We start from the raw sequence: 21,521 nt of genomic DNA, 5'->3' as shown, positions 1-21,521 counted from the left end.
GAACCCTCTCAGTTAAGAGGATGATGTGGGTTTGCAACCCCCGTTCTTACGATCGGTCAGTGTTTCAGCGGTGGGGCCCCCGGAGATTAGACAATTATCACCTATACTGTGGATAGGTGATAATTGTCGATTCTAGGACAACCCCTTCAAATATTTGGCCTACTGATACAGCTTTTAACATAGTGTTAGATGCCAGTGATTTAGTTTTGACCCTCGTACCAAATTCTAGTAATGCTATGACCTCCCCAGTGCCACTAATATACAAAATGTTCTAGAGCTGTCAACAGCTTGAAGGCCACATGCGGAGGGTCCAAGAGCTACATGTGATATCTGAGCCACTGGTTGAGGAACACTTGGGTAGAGAGATCTTTTCGATCACCTTAGGCTATAGGTCCCAGGAGTGACTGCCCCCTCTGCAACCCCTATATAATAAGATTATCTCCATCCCACATTGGGCCTCTCCCACATTCACACAGCTGGACTGATGGTCTATATTCCAGGTTATATTTTTGGGGGATTTCGACAGATAAGACCAAAAACTCTTACAAATTGGAAGGGAAAACTGACTTGTAAAGTATCTCGAAAGCTTGAGAAAATCCATTACTTCAATAGTATACCTACATGGACATCGAAAGAGCTGACCTGGTCAGGAATCGAGGTCCACCTGCCATAGAAGCTAGACATGGCACGTCTAGGCGGTGAGGGAACCACAGCATTGACCTACAGTATGTCTGTCCAAAGCACGAATCCCTGATACCTGAGCAAAAGGTCCAATGTTGTTGTCCATGTGAGACTCCACATTTTTATTGCATGTTCATATCAGTACTTCCCGGTGGCAGTACTGACCATTGGGCCACCATGCCAACTTCAGAGATGCAAAATTGACCAAAATATTTGCCAGACGGGTACATTTGGCTTACAAAGAGAAGATCATGAGGACATATTTTATATTTCTGGTTGATGCCTTGGAAAGTGGCTACAAGAACTTTAATCTTTTCAAGGCAACTTGGGTTTCAAGCTAAGATCCAGCCCCCTAATGGAGTAGAGATGTCCGTCCCGTCTGGTCTTTATGGTGTTCATTAACATCTTTTCATGTGCCGCCCGCACTTCTTACCCCTCAGTAAATGTGCAGCATCTAATAACTGGAGCAACACTCATCTGCTCCTCATCAGGGCTGGAGGCCTCGACGTTGTCTTGGTGTATTCGACACAGCTGACAAGGACTCCCGAGAACAATTCTTTCCCGGAGTCTTTGAGTTTAAGAATTTCCTGTACGTTTTTATTACAATTTTTATATTTAAGCTTAAACAATATAGAGCAAGGCATAAAAGTGATGATGGGGTCTGGGATATTTAATGAAGAACAGTTTATGGAGCTCCATGAGATTGCTCGGACTGGGTTTAAGATGTTGTGGCTTCCATATGTTATAAGTATGGAGAGAATACTGGGCTGCAACTGGGACCATCTCAAAATGATCACAGATATAATAATTGTCCACTATACTCTTACTCGGAATAATCCTCTTTACAATTTGAGGAAACATCTCAAAGTCCATAGAGCCGGAAAAAAAAGTCCTGTTACGGCTGGGTCAACGGGCAGCCAGGAGAGGTAGTGGCTTAGGAGACAACTGCTTAGACTACGGGTGATATGGATGGTGTACATGGGTAGTGTGACTGGTACTGTTATATTAGCTCTGTGAAGAGTATTATTACACGGATGCTATGGATGGTATACAGTGTATATGGGTACTGTAACTGGTCTTATTATATAGACACTATGAATAGTATTATTGTATGAATGGTGTGAATGATATACACATGGGTACTATGACTCGTACTATTATATTAGCACTGTGAAGAGTATTATTATATGGAGGATATACATGGGTATTGTGACTGGAACATTATATGAGCACTATGAGTAGTATTATTGAACGGATACTATGGATGGTATATATGGGTACTGTGACTTGTACTATCATATAAGCACTATAAATAGAATTATATGGATGTTATACATGGGCACTGTAACTGGTATTATTATACTGCACATAAATAGTATTATTATACGGATGTTATGGATGATATACATGGGCACTGTGACTGGTACTGGTATGAGCACTATGAGTAGTATTATTATACGGATACTATGGATGATATACAGGAGTACTATGATGAATACTATTATATAAGCACTATGTCGAGTATTATTATACGGATACTATGGATGATATACAGGGGTACTGTGATGGATACTATTATATGAGCACTATGTAGAGTATTATTATACGGATACTATGGATGATATACAGGGGTGCTGTGATGGATACTATTATATGAGCACTATGTAGAGTATTATTATACGGATACTATGGATGATATACAGGGGTACTGTGATGGATACTATTATATGAGCACTATGTAGAGTATTATTATATGGATACTATGGATGATATACAGGGGTACTGTGATGGATACTATTATATAAGCACTATGTAGAGTATTATTATACGGATACTATGGATGATATACAGGGGTACTGTGATGGATACTATTATATGAGCACTATGTAGAGTATTATTATATGGATACTATGGATGATATACAGGGGTACTATGATGGATACTATTATATAAGCACTATGTAGAGTATTATTATACGGATACTATGGATGATATACAGGGGTACTGTGATGGATACTATTATATTAGCACTAGGTAGAGTATTATTCTATGGTAACTATGGGTGATATACAGGGGTACTGTGATGGATACTATTATATGAGCACTATGTAGAGTATTATTATACGGATACTATGGGTGATATACAGGGGTACTGTGATGGATACTATTATATGAGCACTATGAGTAGTATTATTATACGGATACTATGGATGATATACAGGAGTACTATGATGAATACTATTATATAAGCACTATGTCGAGTATTATTATACGGATACTATGGATGATATACAGGGGTACTGTGATGGATACTATTATATGAGCACTATGTAGAGTATTATTATACGGATACTATGGATGATATACAGGGGTGCTGTGATGGATACTATTATATGAGCACTATGTAGAGTATTATTATATGGATACTATGGATGATATACAGGGGTACTGTGATGGATACTATTATATGAGCACTATGTAGAGTATTATTATATGGATACTATGGATGATATACAGGGGTACTATGATGGATACTATTATATAAGCACTATGTAGAGTATTATTATACGGATACTATGGATGATATACAGGGGTACTGTGATGGATACTATTATATTAGCACTAGGTAGAGTATTATTCTATGGTAACTATGGGTGATATACAGGGGTACTGTGATGGATACTATTATATAAGCACTATGTAGAGTATTATTATATGGATACTATGGATGATATACAGGGGTCCTATGATGGATACTATTATATGAGCACTATGTAGAGTATTATTATATGGATACTATGGGTGATATACAGGGGTACTGTGATGGATACTATTATATGAGCACTATGTAGAGTATTATTATACGGATACTATGGGTGATATACAGGGGTACTGTGATGGATACTATTATATGAGCACTATGTAGAGTATTATTATATGGATACTATGGATGATATACAGGGGTCCTATGATGGATACTATTATATGAGCACTATGTAGAGTATTATTATATGGATACTATGGGTGATATACAGGGGTACTGTGATGGATACTATTATATAAGCACTATGTTGAGTATTATTATATGGATGATATACAGGGGTACTGTGATGGATACTATTATATGAGCACTATGTAGAGTATTATTATATGGATACTATGGATGATATACAGGGGTCCTATGATGGATACTATTATATGAGCACTATGTAGAGTATTATTATACGGATGATATACAGGGGTCCTATGATGGATACTATTATATAAGCACTATGTAGAGTATTATTATATGGATGATATACAGGGGTCCTATGATGGATACTATTATATAAGCACTATGTAGAGTATTATTAAATGGATACTATGGATGATATACAGGGGTACTATGATGGATACTATTATATGAGCACTATGTAGAGTATTATTATATGGATGATATACAGGGGTACTATGATGGATACTATTATATGAGCACTATGTAGAGTATTATTATATGGATACTATGGATGATATACAGGGGTACTATGATGGATACTATTATATGAGCACTATGTAGAGTATTATTATATGGGTGATATACAGGGGTACTGTGATGAATACTATTATATGAGCACTATGTAGAGTATTATTATATGGATGATATACAGGGGTACTATGATGGATACTATTATACGAGCACTATGTAGAGTATTATTATATGGATACTATGGATGATATACAGGGGTACTGTGATGAATACTATTATATGAGCACTATGTAGAGTATTATTATATGGATACTATGGATGATATACAGGGGTACTATGATGGATACTATTATATGAGCACTATGTAGAGTATTATTATATGGATAATATGGGTGATATACAGGGGTACTATGATGGATACTATTATATGAGCACTATGTAGAGTATTATTATATGGATAATATGGGTGATATACAGGGGTACTATGATGGATACTATTATATAAGCACTATGTAGAGTATTATTATTTGGATGATATACAGGGGTACTGTGATGGATACTATTATATAAGCACTATGTAGAGTATTATTATACGGATACTATGGATGATATACAGGGGTACTATGATGGATACTATTATATGAGCACTATGTAGAGTATTATTATATGGATACTATGGGTGATATACAGGGGTACTATGATGGATACTATTATATGAGCACTATGTAGAGTATTATTATATGGATACTATGGATGATATACAGGGGTACTGTGATGGATACTATTATATAAGCACTATGTAGAGTATTATTATACGGATACTATGGATGATATACAGGGGTACTATGATGGATACTATTATATGAGCACTATGTAGAGTATTATTATATGGATACTATGGATGATATACAGGGGTACTGTGATGGATACTATTATATAAGCACTATGTAGAGTATTATTATACGGATACTATGGATGATATACAGGGGTACTATGATGGATACTATTATATGAGCACTATGTAGAGTATTATTATATGGATACTATGGGTGATATACAGGGGTACTGTGATGGATACTACTATATGAGCACTATGTAGAGTATTATTATATGGATGATATACAGGGGTGCTGTGATGGATACTATTATATGAGCACTATGTAGAGTATTATTATATGGATGATATACAGGGGTGCTGTGATGGATACTATTATATGAGCACTATGTAGAGTATTATTATACAGAGGCTATACATGTGACTGGTACAGATGGCCACTATGGCTCTGATGTGGATAATATAACATAATGTGGATTGTATTATAATTGTAACTGGCTGAGTTGATTCTGATATTATATTACAGGGCACTAATGTTATCGGTAGTATTAACATCCAGTAATCCGGAAGGGTCCAATAATCTGGTATAGTGTTAATCCTGTGCAGAGATTACCATTATTTTCATGTAATAAAATACAATTGTCTCCTGTAAATTATATTGCGCAGTTTTATGTGTTTCTGGGAAAGCTGCATGACAGCTACTATGGCCGCCAGTACAGCTCTTATAGGGTTCTCATCCAGCTTTCCTAGTGCCCTGAAGGGCAAATCTGTCTAGTTTTCCTGCGAAACCTTCCCTGAACTAGGCAGATTGGTCATTCAGGATTCTAAGAAAGCTGGATGAGTGCTGTGATGACAGTCAAAAGTTGAATCCACGCCAACCCCTTCTTCTTTTCTCTCATAGGTTCACTTTAAAGATTTAAAGGAACATTCCCAGTAACCCAAATCTATAGTGAGAATAATTCCCCAGGATTTTCCTAGTAAATCGCTATTTATTGCGGACTGTTCGGAACAAGTGCAGATCTAGAATAGATGTATATAGATATAGAGGAAGCAAAGCCGCGTCCTGAGTGAGGATTTACTCATTCCAGAGGAGACCCGCTCCCAATAAATATCCCAACACTCTCAGTGTTATGTAATCGGACCCTTCTCGCTGCGGCTCCGGGACTTTATGCTGCCTCGAGATAATCACCGCTGATCGCACACAAAGACCCCGGTGTAGGAACGTTCTGGAGACGCACCCATGTTTTGTAATGCTATCTGTATACATAGCGGGGGATGGGGGTATAGGCGGGGGGCTCGAGGGGGAATATTGGCTTTACATTATGCAGTCCTGATTGTTTGACATCAGATTTCTCATACTCCATGTTTATATTCAACTAGGATCTGGCGGGGGAGGGGCGTGTTTGCAATTTGGAGTATGTTTAGAAGCAGGTAGGGGGTTCCAAGGTGACATGGGTCTCATGAGTCATATCTAGGCTTTTCCTCACCCGGGGCAAAGATTTAATTTTCTGACATAGCCCTGAAATTAAGTAACTTGGCCAAGGCAGACTGGCTTTTTGACGTCCCACCCTGGCACCTCGCCGGTTAAGTCATTTAAGACCATTTTTAAAGTGGATCTCCACTTTTTAACCCTATGCCATTTTTAGGTTCAATATTCTGCGCTGAATAATTTTTTAACATATCTTTAAAGCGGTTATACAATTCTGGCTGCCTGCAGTCACCACTAGAGGGAGCTCACTGCATACTGTGTTGAATTCAGTCGTTTATAGTGGGCTCCCCCTAGTGGTGACTGCAGGAATTGTACCATGTAACTCTATGGGGCTAAGGCTGGTGTTTTTCATACATCATTCGTAGCTTTTGATTAAGATGCGACAGATTTATTAAGAAAAGCGCGTCTCTTAGTAAATATGTTGCATCTTTCCGCTAGCTGTGCGGGGCAATTGTGGTGCAACGACCGCGGCTGTCCGCTATACATTCCCCATCATCGGACATAAAATAAATGGATGCTCATCTCACCGCTCCTCCCACCGTGTCCACTCAGCACCAGGCCTTATATGCGACGCAGCACTCAACATCATGAGTGCTGCATTGCATGCAAAGTCCTGACCCGCCCTTTTGTAAGCCACGCCCCCTTTTCAAATAGTGTCAAGTATGGTGTAAAAGACTCCAATTGCAACTTTTGGGTCTTTTTGTGACTTTTCTGCGCCAGAAAACTGACGCAGAAAGCTTGATAAAGTCCCCCTATGACTACGCAGGGGATTTGGAATTCAGGATATTGGAGCACCAACCCCTATAAAACTATTTTAAGATATTAATCAGCTCAGAATATTCAATCCTCCAAATCTGGACATTTTTTAGACCCCGCCCCGGGAATGCTCTAACTAGATGGAAATGCCAATTTTCCCTGCAAATTTGCATAACCACGCCCCTTTTGTGATTCAGTTCGTGGGATTGTCCCACCAAAGTAAGGACTGTTGACAAGTATGGGTACTGTGGCTACTAAGGTTTATTAGGGGCACCCTACTGGAAATGTTTATGTCGGGGAAATTTACTGGTAATGTTGTTTTTGGGGACAGTCTGATGGTCCTGTTATATTTGGGGACAGTCTGATGGTCCTGTTAATTTGGCTGTCATTATGGGGGTGCAGCTATTACTTATGGGAGGGGTAACATATAACAAATTTGCTACATTATAAGTCTCTGTGACAAAAAGTTGGCAAGTATGGATGGGAACGTGAATGGGAAACTTCAGGGCTCACTTATCAGTTGTGGAATAAGGTTGGGTCACACAATTAGTAATTATCACTGCTTTGTGACAAACTGTCTCTCTAGTGCCACCTATAGGTGGGGAAGTAAGTTAATGTCCGACCCTTTAAGGAACCTTAAAACAAGACGACGAGGAGGAGCAATTTTTGAAACCGTGCTGTCTACAGATGGGCGTCCTCAGTGGCTGATAATCCGAGTCATGCTTCAATGCTCTAAAAAAGGTTCAGACATTGATTTACAGGTTTGTGACCTATAGGTGGCACTAGAGAGCCAGTTTTTTTTACCTTCTGCAGCTATTTTGCATACTTTTTCCCAGGGAGCATTGCTCTCCCTTCCAGCTAGATCTCTGTAAGTTAGATACATACATTCCTTATACAGTCAAACCTCTCAAGCCTGCCAGGAAGAAGAATTCTGAAAACAAGAGGAATCTGAGATACCGGTTGTCCATTACAGACAAGTCAAATTCCATCCTAGATTATTAGATGCTGGATAATTGGAATTTTATAGACATGGAACTTGCTGGAGACTTCAAAGAAAGCTTCAATGATTATATTACAGCATAGAAGAAGGTTTCCAGTATTAGGAACAGGGTAATTGGGGGCAGTCTGAATCTGTCACCATGTGGAACCTTGTCATTATACAACAAGACCAGTCAGGTGAAAGGCAGATGTGGCCCTGGGCAGGCACCCGGCTACACTTTTAATCAATCTTGTCTTTTCTTTTTAGGTGACCGTGGGCAAAAAGGAGAGAAGGGCGAGAGAGGAGACCGAGGAGAAATAGGTAAGAGATGACCAATTATTTTTCACTGGTTTTTTTCCCACAATGAATGACCACTGTCAACATGAAGGGTTACTATATGATACACATTTGGCCAGCATTAGGTAACCTGCACAGTAATTTGCATGACTTTTAATTGTTTTTTTTAATGTTCCAAAACAGTTTTTCACCTTTTTTATTTGTTTTTATTAGTGTTTCTTACAGTCTCTTACCAGGGCTTCATAGGAGTACAAAAGATGGTAGACCTGGGGGCCTTCATTAGGCCCCCAGGCTGCCATGACGGCTATTGGCCCCCTATCTTGTCACGTGGGGGCCGATGGCACGTCATAGATGGCCGCCACCCTCATTCTAACACTTTAGATGCCGCAGCCGCGCCATCTAAGGGGTTAGATGGGTGGAATCAAAATGATCAATGATTCCGCCCGTTGCAGTGAGGTGTTGTCTGTATTACACAGCCGTCACCTGCTAAGTATGGAGCGAGCTCAGCACGTGCTCCTTCTCCATACTTCCCCTTAACCGCTGTCACTTGCATGTACATGACATGTTGTTAAGGGGTTAAAGAGGGTGTCTTTAGAAAAGCTATTGTCATACACCCTATTAGGGATTTCGGGGTAAATAGAGGGGGGGTCTCTTGTCCAGAGTGGAGAGCGGTCACATAGAGCGTCTCTGGAGGACCTGTCCTGTATTACACAGACAACACATGATATGAATGTGCAATGCTTTATCTCTCCTGTGGTGGAGCTGTAGGGAAAGTGAACACTTACTGCCAGATTTCCCCACAGATCACAGCTGATCGCTGGGGTCCCAGCAGGGGGACACTTTGTGATTAGCTTTGAAGGGTCCCTACTAACAAGTAGAGAATTTCCAAATCAAAGAACCGCTTTAACACAGATTTTGAATTAATTGTATAGTAAAGGGGATGTTAGTCTGTAGGATTGAACACCTTTTTGTCCATCTGGCCCAGCAGTCACATTATCCACGGGCCGACGTGTCAGAGAAGGGAGCCTAGAACGAAACACGTGCGTAACTATAGCCTAAGCCATGTAATCCTATCCAGTAACAGGAGAAAGGTCACATCCCCGGTGAACGCGTTTCGATTCAGCCACTCTCATTTTTTCTTTATTCTTTTATTCGTGAACAAAACCTCATTGTGTTGATGTGTCTCAGGACAAAAACAGACACTTACACTTCCAAAAGGAAAACGGCGAAAAATGTGCATCTGTTTTATCCTCACGAATGTCTCGTTTTTCAGCAATTTCCTGGTGCCTTTATAGGTGACGGGCTAGGACAGGGCTGGTTGTTTCTAGATCTGCTGCCTGCTGTGCCAGGCATCCTACTCCGTCTCGATGATGGCGATAAAGTCGGCGCTACGTGTGACGTATTTCTAGAATGTCGCACAGAACTTCATCGCAACTTGAACTATCAGGAAGCCAGTAGGGCGAGGTTGATTGTCCTGGGTATATATGCCACAATATTTTAACTGTATAGATGGTACATAGTGAACATATTGTCCATATTTGCCCATAGACCAGAGATTTTAGTTGTCAGATCCCAACCAATTTTGTCTGGATCCAATCTCTTGTCCATGGTGGCCAGTAGACTAGATGTTGAAGGAAACAGGGAATGGACAAGCTGGACTTCATCTCCTCCGATCCTACTATTTTCCCCCGAGATAATCAATATCAGAGGTGTATGGGGGCTGCTTATCCTGGTTCCCATCGTAAAATGAGGTTTGACCAACCTGAGTGGGCATGGTTATGGTGGATTCGATAGAGATCGTTATTTCTAGTCTTCGGCCAACATAAGACAAATGGTCCACATAGGAGTATACTCTCTGCACTCAACCGTCTGGCATCAGTTAAGATGATCGGGGGCTCGGCTGGTCTTTGGGGTATGCGACCTTTGCGGTTGTACCCCCTGAAAGGGCACTTCAGAAGGCCTGGCACCCGAGGCTTGTGACCACCATGAAACTTAGTATGAACTGTATAGCAGTACTATTGAGACATTGTTAGTGCTGTTATTAGATTACTTTATGTATGGAGCGGTTATGGGGTCACTGTATGTAACTATAGGAGCACTGTATGGTGGTAGTTACAGTATGTGGCACTGCTACTTGGCACTGTATATTAGATTTTTAGTATATGGTGTTGGCAATTTATTTAGGCAGCTGTATGAACGTGTTTATTGACCCACATATGGCACTGTTATTTGTGCACCATACTATATATCGATTATAATAGACACAGTGTGATCTGATTATTTGTACACTGTATAACCGTACACCATATGAGGGGCGCCAACAGAAGGTGTGTAAATATATGCATATATATATATATATATATATATAGTGGAAAAAAATATGAAGAACTCACCTAAGGCAGTGATAGGTCTTAGAGATAACTTGGTAGAGTGATAGTAACTAAAAAGGACCCCGGTGAGATGCCTCCAGTAATGGACTTTATATGTAAAGATTATGGGATAATTACAGAATGGCAGAGTTGCATTTTCACCTTTTTAAACCATCACAAAATTGTATTTGCTTTTGCAGCAGCTGCTTGACACTGAGTGCTCATCTGATATCCAACTTGTTATATAACCGTCAAATGCTGTGGTTTATACTATTTAAGGAATACGTAGACACCTATCCTCTGCACCCTGGCTGCAACATTGATATTCAGTCTGAGCTTATATACTGCAACAAAGAGATATTTGTCCCCAGCCCATAGAGCATCATCAGTCCTGAGCATAGATGGATAGTAATGGAATGGATTTGCAGCATTTTTCCTTCTTGCATAAAGTTTATGCTTTGCCAAACAAAAAAATATAATAAATATTTAGAGTACAGATAAAAAAGTTTATTGTCTCAATTTCAACATCGTAAAAATTACAGACAAAATGTATAATTATGTCGCTTTAGATCCACATTCTGTGCTGAATAGTATATCTTTCTGTTTTTCTCATATAAAGCTTGAAATTCCCTACAGAGACATAGCGTTCCATAATAAAAATCTGGCTGCCTGCAGCCACCACTAGGGGGAGCTTAGTGCATACAGGTTTACTGTTGAGTTCAGTGTATAAACCCTATCCACTAAGCTCCCCCTAGTGGTGAATTCATGGTTTTCATGGCAGCTGGGGACCTAGTTCTGCCTCTTCGTACTCCTCCGGAGGCAGGACTTAGGATAGGAGAACGCTAAAAAGGACAATATACTGCGGTACATAAATATTGCAGTCACACAAGAGATCAAGCCGATCGCATGTCCAAGTCTTGAAGTAAGAAAAAAAAATTTAAAAATATTTTTAAGCAGGTTTTTAAGACTATATATAGAAAGAGAAAACATGAAAAGTTCAAAAACACTTCTTTTCCCATTTTTTTAACTTAAAATAATGTAGACAATAGAAAAAGAAACATAATGTAATAAACTGCAGTTCGCCAAACAAAAAAACAAGCCCTCTGCCTGATCCATCGACGGAAAAATTAAAAATGTATGGGGTCACAGAAAAAAAAGAAACATATTGTTAATTTTTTGTGTTTTTATTATGTAAAAGTAACAAAAACATAAAAACAATCCTATCCGTTGGGCATATTTTGACCCAAAGAATAAAGTTCACACGTTTCTATTCCACTCCACAAAAAGTTTTTCAGTACATTAAATGGTGCCATTAAAAAATACAACTGGTCCCGCAGTAAACAAGCCCTGGTACGGCAAGTGGACAGAAAAAGTCAAAAAGTTATGGCCCTTGAAAGGCGGGGAGTGTAAAATAAAAAAACTAAAAAAAAAAAATTGGCTGCGGCGTGAAGGGGTGTGCTACGGAATCACTGATATAGCGCAAAGGGCCAGCTCCTTTATATCCACCCCTGTCCTGTTCTCATATTATAGAGTAAAGACGCAACCCCTTAACTTTTTGACTTTTTTGTTTGTGACACAATCCAGACGCCGGGCGTCCTGCAGCAGATATCACTTTGGTTTTGGCGTCTGTGACGTCTTTGCAGACAGCGGGTGATGGGCCACAGACGATCCTTGCAGAATGATAACAGATTCTCGTGATCTGGGCCCCCCGTTATCTGAGAACTGGATGACATAAACATGATAGCGGCGCCCCCTGGGGATCAGAGGATCATGGGATATATTAACGGTGTGAGGACTGCAATTGGGACCATTTTTCTTAACATCGCAAGTGTGAAAACCCAAACAGACCGAAGACTTCTTACAGATGAGGGTTTGGAACAATTGTATCCAATCTAAACAATCACCTGGACTCCAAACTGCTACATTTTATCTGCACTGATCGATTGTTTCAAACTACCAGGAAACGACAGATATTTCTGCTGCTGAAAAGCCGGATACAATTGTAGCAAACCCTCAGCTGTGAGAAATATATTAGGTGTGTACAGATTTTAAACCTTTTTCCGATAAAACATCCATTCTGACTGCAAGCAAAGATCTTAAAAATGGTGAAAAACTAAATACAAAGTATTATACAATGGTTAACCCCTTCCCACCCTGCGTCATAAACATACAGCGCTGGGATCCCGGCCATTTAACCCTTGTTATGCTGCAATCTCCATTAAAAAAAATAAGAAAAATGTAAAAGTTCTCTTGTAAGACAAAAAAAATACCGTCTGTCAACCAATTTACCCACAATGATCCAGGACGACATCTTAGATTCTGGGAGGGGCAAGAGTCCTTCCTCCAGCGCCACCTATAGGACCCCCATCCTACAGGACATAGCAGTACGTACCCCCTAGTGACAACACACAGCACTCCCTAGTGACAACACACAGCACCCCCTAGTGACAACACACAGCACCCCCTAGTGACAACACATAGCACCCCCTAGTGACAACACACACAGAGCACCCCCTAGTGACAACACACACAGCACCCCCTAGTGACAACACACACAGCACCCCCTAGTGACAACATACACAGCACCCCCTAGTGAGAACACACAGCACCCCCTAGTGACAACACACAGCACTCCCTAGTGACAACACACAGCACCCCCTAGTGACAACACACAGCACCCCCTAGTGACAACACACACAGCACCCCCTATTGACAACACACACAGCACCCCCTAGTGACAACCCACACAGAACCCCCTATTGACAACACACACAGCACCCCCTAGTGACAACACACAGCACCCCCTAGTGACAACCCATACAGCACCCCCTATTGACAACACACACAGCACCCCCTAGTGACAACACACACAGCACCCCCTAGTGACAACACACACAGCACCTCCTAGTGACAACACACACAGCACCCCCTAGTGACAACACACACACCACCCCCTAGTGACTACACACATAACACCCCCTAGTGACAACACACACAGCACCCCTTAGTGACAACACACATAGCACCCCCTAGTGACAGCACACAGCACCCTCTAGTGACAGCACACAGCACCCCCTAGTGACTACACACAGCACCCCCTAGTGACAGCACACAGCACCCCCTAGTGACAGCACACAGCACCCCCTAGTGACTACACACAGCACCCCCTAGTGACAACACATACAGCACCCCCTAGTGACCACACACACAGCACCCCCTAGTGACCACACACACAGCACCCCCTAGCGACAACACACATAGCACCCCCTAGTGACAACACACATAGCACCCCCTAGTGACCACACACACAGCACCACCTAGCGACAACACACATAGCACCCCCTAGTGACAACACACACAGCACCCCCTAGTGACAACATACACAGCACCCCCTAGTGACAACACACAGCACCCCCTAGTGACAACACACACAGCACCCCCTAGTGACAACATACACAGCATCCCCTAGTGACAACACACACAGCACCCCCTAGTGACCACACACACAGCAGCCCCTAGTGACCACACACACAGCACCTCCTAGTGACAACACACAGCACCCCCTAGTGACAACACACACAGCACCCCCTAGTGACAACACACACAGCACCCCCTAGTGACAACACACACAGCACCCCCTAGTGACAACACACATAACACCCCCTAGTGACAACACACACAGCACCCCCTAGTGACAACACACGTAGCACCCACTAGTGACAACACACACAGCACCCCCTAGTGACCACACACACAGCACCCCCTAGTGACCACAGACACAGCGCCTCCTAGTGACCACACACAGCACCCCCTAGTGACCACACACATAGCACCCCCTAGTGACAACACACGTAGCACTCCCTAGTGACACACACAGCACCCCTAGTGACAACACACACAGCACCCCTAGTGACAACACACACACACACACAGCACCCCCTAGTGACAACACACATAGCACCCCCTAGTGACAACACACACAGAGCACCCCCTAGTGACAACAAACATAACACCCACTAGTGACAATACACAGCACCCCCTAGTGACAACACACAGCACCCCCCTAGTGACAACACACACAGCACCCCCTAGTGACAACACACATAGCACCCCCTAGTGACAACACATGTAGCACCCCCTAGTGACAACACACACACACAGCACCCCCTAGTGACCACACACACAGCACCCCCTAGTGACCACACACAGCACCCCCTAGTGACAACACACGTAGCACTCCCTAGTGACAACACACACAGCACCCCCTAGTGACAACACACACAGCACCCCCTAGTGACAACACACAGCACCCCCTAGTGACAACACACCACAGCACCCCCTAGTGACAACACACCACAGCACCCCCTAGTGACAACACACACACACACCACCCCCTAGTGACAACACACACACAGCACCCCCTAGTGACAACACACACAGCACCCCCTAGTGACAACACACACAGCACCCCCTAGTGACAACACACCACAGCACCCCCTAGTGACAACACACCACAGCACCCCCTAGTGACAACACACAAAGCACCCCCTAGTGACAACACACACACACCACACCCTAGTGACAACACACACACAGCACCCCCTAGTGACAACACACACAGCACCCCCAAGTGACAACACACACAACACCCCCTAGTGACAACACATAGTACCCCCTAGTGATACACACAGCACCCCCTAGTGACAACACACACAGCACCCCCTAGTGACAACACACACAGCACCCCCTAGTGACAACAAACAGCACCCCCTAGTGACAATACACAGCACCCCCTAGTGACAGCACACACAGAGCACCCCCTAGTGACAACACACACAGCACCCCCTATTGACAACACACACAGCACCCCCTAGTGACAACACACACAGCACCCCCTAGTGACCACACACAGCACCCCCTAGTGACCACACACAGCACCCCCTAGTGACCACACACAGCACCCCCTAGTGACAACACACACAGCACCCCCTAGTGACCACACACAGCGCCCCCTGGTGACCACACACAGCACCCCCTAGTGACAACACACAGCACCCCCTAGTGACAACACACACAGCACCCCCTAGTGACAACACACAGCACCCCCTAGTGACAACACACACAGCACCCCTTAGTGACCACACACAGCACCCCGTAGTGACAACACGCACAGCACCCCCTAGTGACAACACACAGAGCACCCCCTAGTGACAACACACACACCACCCCCTAGTGACAACACACACACAGCACCCCCTAGTGACAACACACACACAGCACCCCCTAGTGACAACACACACAGCACCCCCTAGTGACAACACACAAAGCACCCCCTAGTGACAACACACACAGCACCCCCTAGTGACAACACACACAGCACCCCCTAGTGACAACACATAGTACCCCCTAGTGATACACACAGCACCCCCTAGTGACAACACACACAGCACCCCCTAGTGACAACACACAAAGCACCCCCTAGTGACAACAAACAGCACCGCCTAGTGACAATACACAGCACCCCCTAGTGACAGCACACACAGAGCACCGCCTAGTGACAACACACACAGCACCCCCTATTGACAACACACACAGCACCCCCTAGTGACAACACACACAGCACCCCCTAGTGACCACACACAGCACCCCCTAGTGACAACACACACAGCACCCCCTAGTGACAACACACACAGCACCCCCTAGTCACCACACACAGCGCCCCCTGGTGACCACTCACAGCACCCCCTAGTGACAACACACATCACCCCCTAGTGACAACACACACAGCACCCCCTAGTGACAACACACACAGCACCCCCTAGTGACAACACACACAGCACCCCCTAGTGACAACACACAGCACCCCCCTAGTGACCACACACGAAGCACCCCTAGCGACAACACACACAGCACCCCCTAGTGACCACACACACAGCACCCCCTAGCGACAACACACATAGCACCCCCTAGTGACAACAAACACTGCACCCCCTAGTGACAATACACAGCACCCCCTAGTGACAACACACAGCACCCCCCTAGTGACAACACACACAGCACCCCCTAGTGACAACACACATAGCACCCCCTAGTGACCACACACACAGCACCCCCTAGTGACCACACACATAACATCCCCTAGTGACAACACATAGCACCCCCTAGTGACAACACACAGAGCACTCCCTAGTGACAACACACACAGCACCCCCTAGTGACAACACACACAGCACCCCTTAGTGACAACACACCACAGCACCCCCTAGTGAAAACACACCACAGCACCCCCTAGTGACAACACACACACACACACACCACCCCCTAGTGACAACACACACACAGCACCCCCTAGTGACAACACACAAAGCACCCCCTAGTGACAACACACAAAGCACCCCCTAGTGACAACACACACAGCACCCCCTAGTGACAACACACACAACACCCCCTAGTGACAACACATAGTACCCCCTAGTGATACACGCAGCACCCCCTAGTGACAACACACACAGCACCCCCTAGTGACAACACACACAACACCCCCTAGTGACAACAAACAGCACCCCCTAGTGACAATACACAGCACCCCCTAGTGACAGCACACACAGAGCACCCCCTAGTGACAACACACACAGCACCCCCTAGTGACAACACACACAGCACCCCCTAGTGACAACACACACAGCACCCCCTAGTGACCACACACAGCACCCCCTAGTGACCACACACACACAGCACCCCCTAGTGACAACACACACAGCACCACCTAGTGACAACACACACAGCACCACCTAGTGACAACACACACACCACCCCCTAGTGACAACACACACACAGCACCCCCGAGTGACAACACACACACAGCACCCCCTAGTGACAACACACACAGCACCCCCTAGTGACAACACACAAAGCACCCCCTAGTGACAACACACAGCACCCCCTAGTGACAACACACACAGCACCCCCTAGTGACAACACCCCCTAGTGACAACACATAGTACCCCCTAGTGATACACACAGCACCCCCTAGTGACAACACACACAGCACCCCCTAGTGACAACACACAGAGCACCCCCTAGTGACAGCACACACAGAGCACCCCCTAGTGACAACACACACAGCACCCCCTATTGACAACACACACAGCACCCCCTAGTGACAACACACACAGCACCCCCTAGTGATCACACACAGCACCCCCTAGTGACCACACACAGCACCCCCTAGTGACCACACACAGCACCCCCTAGTGACAACACACACAGCACCCCCTAGTGACAACACACACAGCACCCCCTAGTGACCACACACAGCGCCCCCTGGTGACCACACACAGCACCCCCTAGTGACAAAACACACAGCACCCCCTAGTGACAACACACAGCACCCCCTAGTGACAACACACACAGCACCCCCTAGTGACAACACACAGCACCCCCCTAGTGACCACACACACAGCACCCCCTAGTGACCACACACACAGCACCCCTAGCGACAACACACATAGCACCCCCTAGTGACAACACACATAGCACCCCCTAGTGACCACACACACAGCACCCCCTAGCGACAACACACACAGCACCCCCTAGTGACAACACACACAGCACCCCCTAGTGACAACATACACAGCACCCCCTAGTGACAACACACAGCACCCCCTAGTGACAACACACAGCACCCCCTAGTGACAACACACACAGCACCCCCTAGTGACAACATACACAGCACCCCCTAGTGACAACACACAGCACCCCCTAGTGACAACACACACAGCACCCCCTAGTGACCACACACACAGCACCCCCTAGTGACCACACACACAGCACCCCCTAGTGACAACACACAGCACCCCCTAGTGACAACACACACAGCACCCCCTAGTGACAACACACACAGCACCCCCTAGTGACAACACACATAACACCCCCTAGTGACCACACACACAGCACCCCCTAGTGACCACACACACAGCACCCCCTAGTGACCACAGACACAGCGCCTCCTAGTGACCACACACAGCACCCCCTAGTGACCACACACATAGCACCCCCTAGTGACAACACACGTAGCACTCCCTAGTGACACACACAGCACCCCTAGTGACAACACACACAGCACCCCTAGTGACAACACACACAGCACCCCTAGTGACAACACACACACACACACAGCACCCCCTAGTGACAACACACACAGAACACCCCTAGTGACAACAAACATAACACCCACTAGTGACAACACACACAGCACCCCCTAGTGACAACACACACACACACAGCACCCCCTAGTGACCACACACAGCACCCCTAGTGACAACAAACACCGCACCCCCTAGTGACAATACACAGCACCCCCTAGTGACAACACACAGCACCCCCCTAGTGACAACACACACAGCACCCCCTAGTGACAACACACATAGCACCCCCTAGTGACAACACACGTAGCACCCCCTAGTGACCACACACACAGCACCCCCTAGTGACCACACACACAGCACCCCCTAGCGACAACACACATAGCACCCCCTAGTGACAACACACACAGCACCCCCTAGTGACAACACACACAGCACCCCCTAGTGACAACACATAGCACCCCCTAGTGACAACACACGTAGCACTCCCTATTGACAACACACACAGCACCCCCTAGTGACAACACACACAGCACCCCCTAGTGACAACACACATAGCACCCCCTAGTGACAACACATGTAGCACCCCCTAGTGACCACACACACAGCACCCCCTAGTGACCACACACACAGCACCCCCTAGCGACAACACACATAGCACCCCCTAGCGACAACACACACAGCACCCCCTAGTGACAACACACACAGCACCCCCTAGTGACAACACATAGCACCCCCTAGTGACAACACACGTAGCACTCCCTAGTGACAACACACACAGCACCCCCTAGTGACAACACACACAGCACCCCCTAGTGACAACACACCACAGCACCCCCTAGTGACAACACACACACACACACACACCACCCCCTAGTGACAACACGCACACAGCACCCCCTAGTGACAACACACACACAGCACCCCCTAGTGACAACACACACACAGCACCCCCTAGTGACAACACACAGCACCCCCTAGTGACAACACACAGCACCCCCTAGTGACAACACACACAGCACCCCCTAGTGACCACACACAGCACCCCCTAGTGACCACACACAGCACCCCCTAGTGACAACACACACAGCACCCCCTAGTGACCACACACAGCACCCCCTAGTGACAACACACAGCACCCCCTAGTGACAACACACACAGCACCCCCTAGTGACAACACACAGCACCCCCTAGTGACAACACACACAGCACCCCCTAGTGACAACACACAGCACCCCCTAGTGACCACACACAGCACCTTGTATTGACAACACGCACAGCACCCCCTAGTGACAACACACAGAGCACCCCCTAGTGACCACACACATAACTCCCCCTAGTGACAACACACACAACACCCCCTAGTGACAACACACACAGCGCCCCCTAGTGACAACACACAGAGCACCACCTAGTGACAACACACAGAGCACCCCCTAGTGACCACACACATAACTCCCCCTAGTGACAACACACACAGCACTCCCTAGTGACAACACACACAGCGCCCCCTAGTGACAACACACAGCACCCCCTAGTGACAACACACACAGCACCCCCTAGTGACCACACACACAGCACCCCCTAGTGACAACACACACAGCACCCCCTAGTGACAACACACAGCACCCCCTAGTGACAACACACACAGCACCCCCTAGTGACAACACACAGCACCCCCTAGTGACTACACACACCACCTAGTGACTACACACAGCACCCCCTAGTGACCACACACACAGCACCCCCTAGTGACCACACACACAGCGCCCCCTAGTGACCACACACACAGCGCCCCCTAGTGACCACACACACAGCACCCCCTAGTGACAACACACACAGCACCCCCTAGTGACCACACACAGCACCCCCTAGTGACCACACACAACACCCCCTAGTGACCACACACACAGCACCCCCTAGTGACAACACACACAGCACCCCCTAGTGACAACACACACAGCACCCCCTAGTGACCACACACACAGCACCCCCTAGTGACAACACACACAGCACCCCCTAGTGACAACACACACAACACCCTCTAGTGACAACACACACAGCACCCCCTTGTGACAACACACACAGCACCCCCTAGTGACAACACACACAGCACCCCCTAGTGACCACACACAGCACCCCCTAGTGACCACACACAACACCCCCTAGTGACCACACACACAGCACCCCCTAGTGACAACACACACAGCACCCCCTGGTGACCACACACACAGCACCCCCTAGTGACAACACACACAGCACCCCCTAGTGACAACACACACAACACCCTCTAGTGACCACACACACAGCACCCCCTAGTGACAACACACACAGCACCCCCTTGTGACAACACACACAGCACCCCCTAGTGACCACACACACAGCACCCCCTAGTGACAACACACACAGCACCCCCTAGTGACAACACACACAACACCCTCTAGTGACCACACACCGCACCCCGTAGTGACAACACACACAGCACCCCTTAGTGACAACACACAG

The 21,521-nt window shown here is 45.9% G+C and overlaps 1 protein-coding gene across 1 annotated transcript in view; it reads left to right on the top strand.

Moving 5' to 3' along the window:
• SCARA5 (scavenger receptor class A member 5) overlaps nucleotides 1–21,521 on the top strand; it is a 386,619-nt gene that overhangs the window by 311,716 nt on the left and 53,382 nt on the right. The window contains exon 7 of the mRNA XM_075860822.1: nucleotides 8,474–8,527. Within this exon, the coding sequence (XP_075716937.1) occupies nucleotides 8,474–8,527 (54 nt within the window). The remainder of the gene's footprint in view (nucleotides 1–8,473; nucleotides 8,528–21,521) is intronic.

Source organism: Rhinoderma darwinii, chromosome 4, assembly GCF_050947455.1.
Source record: "Rhinoderma darwinii isolate aRhiDar2 chromosome 4, aRhiDar2.hap1, whole genome shotgun sequence".
Taxonomy (NCBI): domain Eukaryota; kingdom Metazoa; phylum Chordata; class Amphibia; order Anura; family Rhinodermatidae; genus Rhinoderma; species Rhinoderma darwinii.
This window is presented reverse-complemented; position numbering and strand designations above follow the sequence as displayed.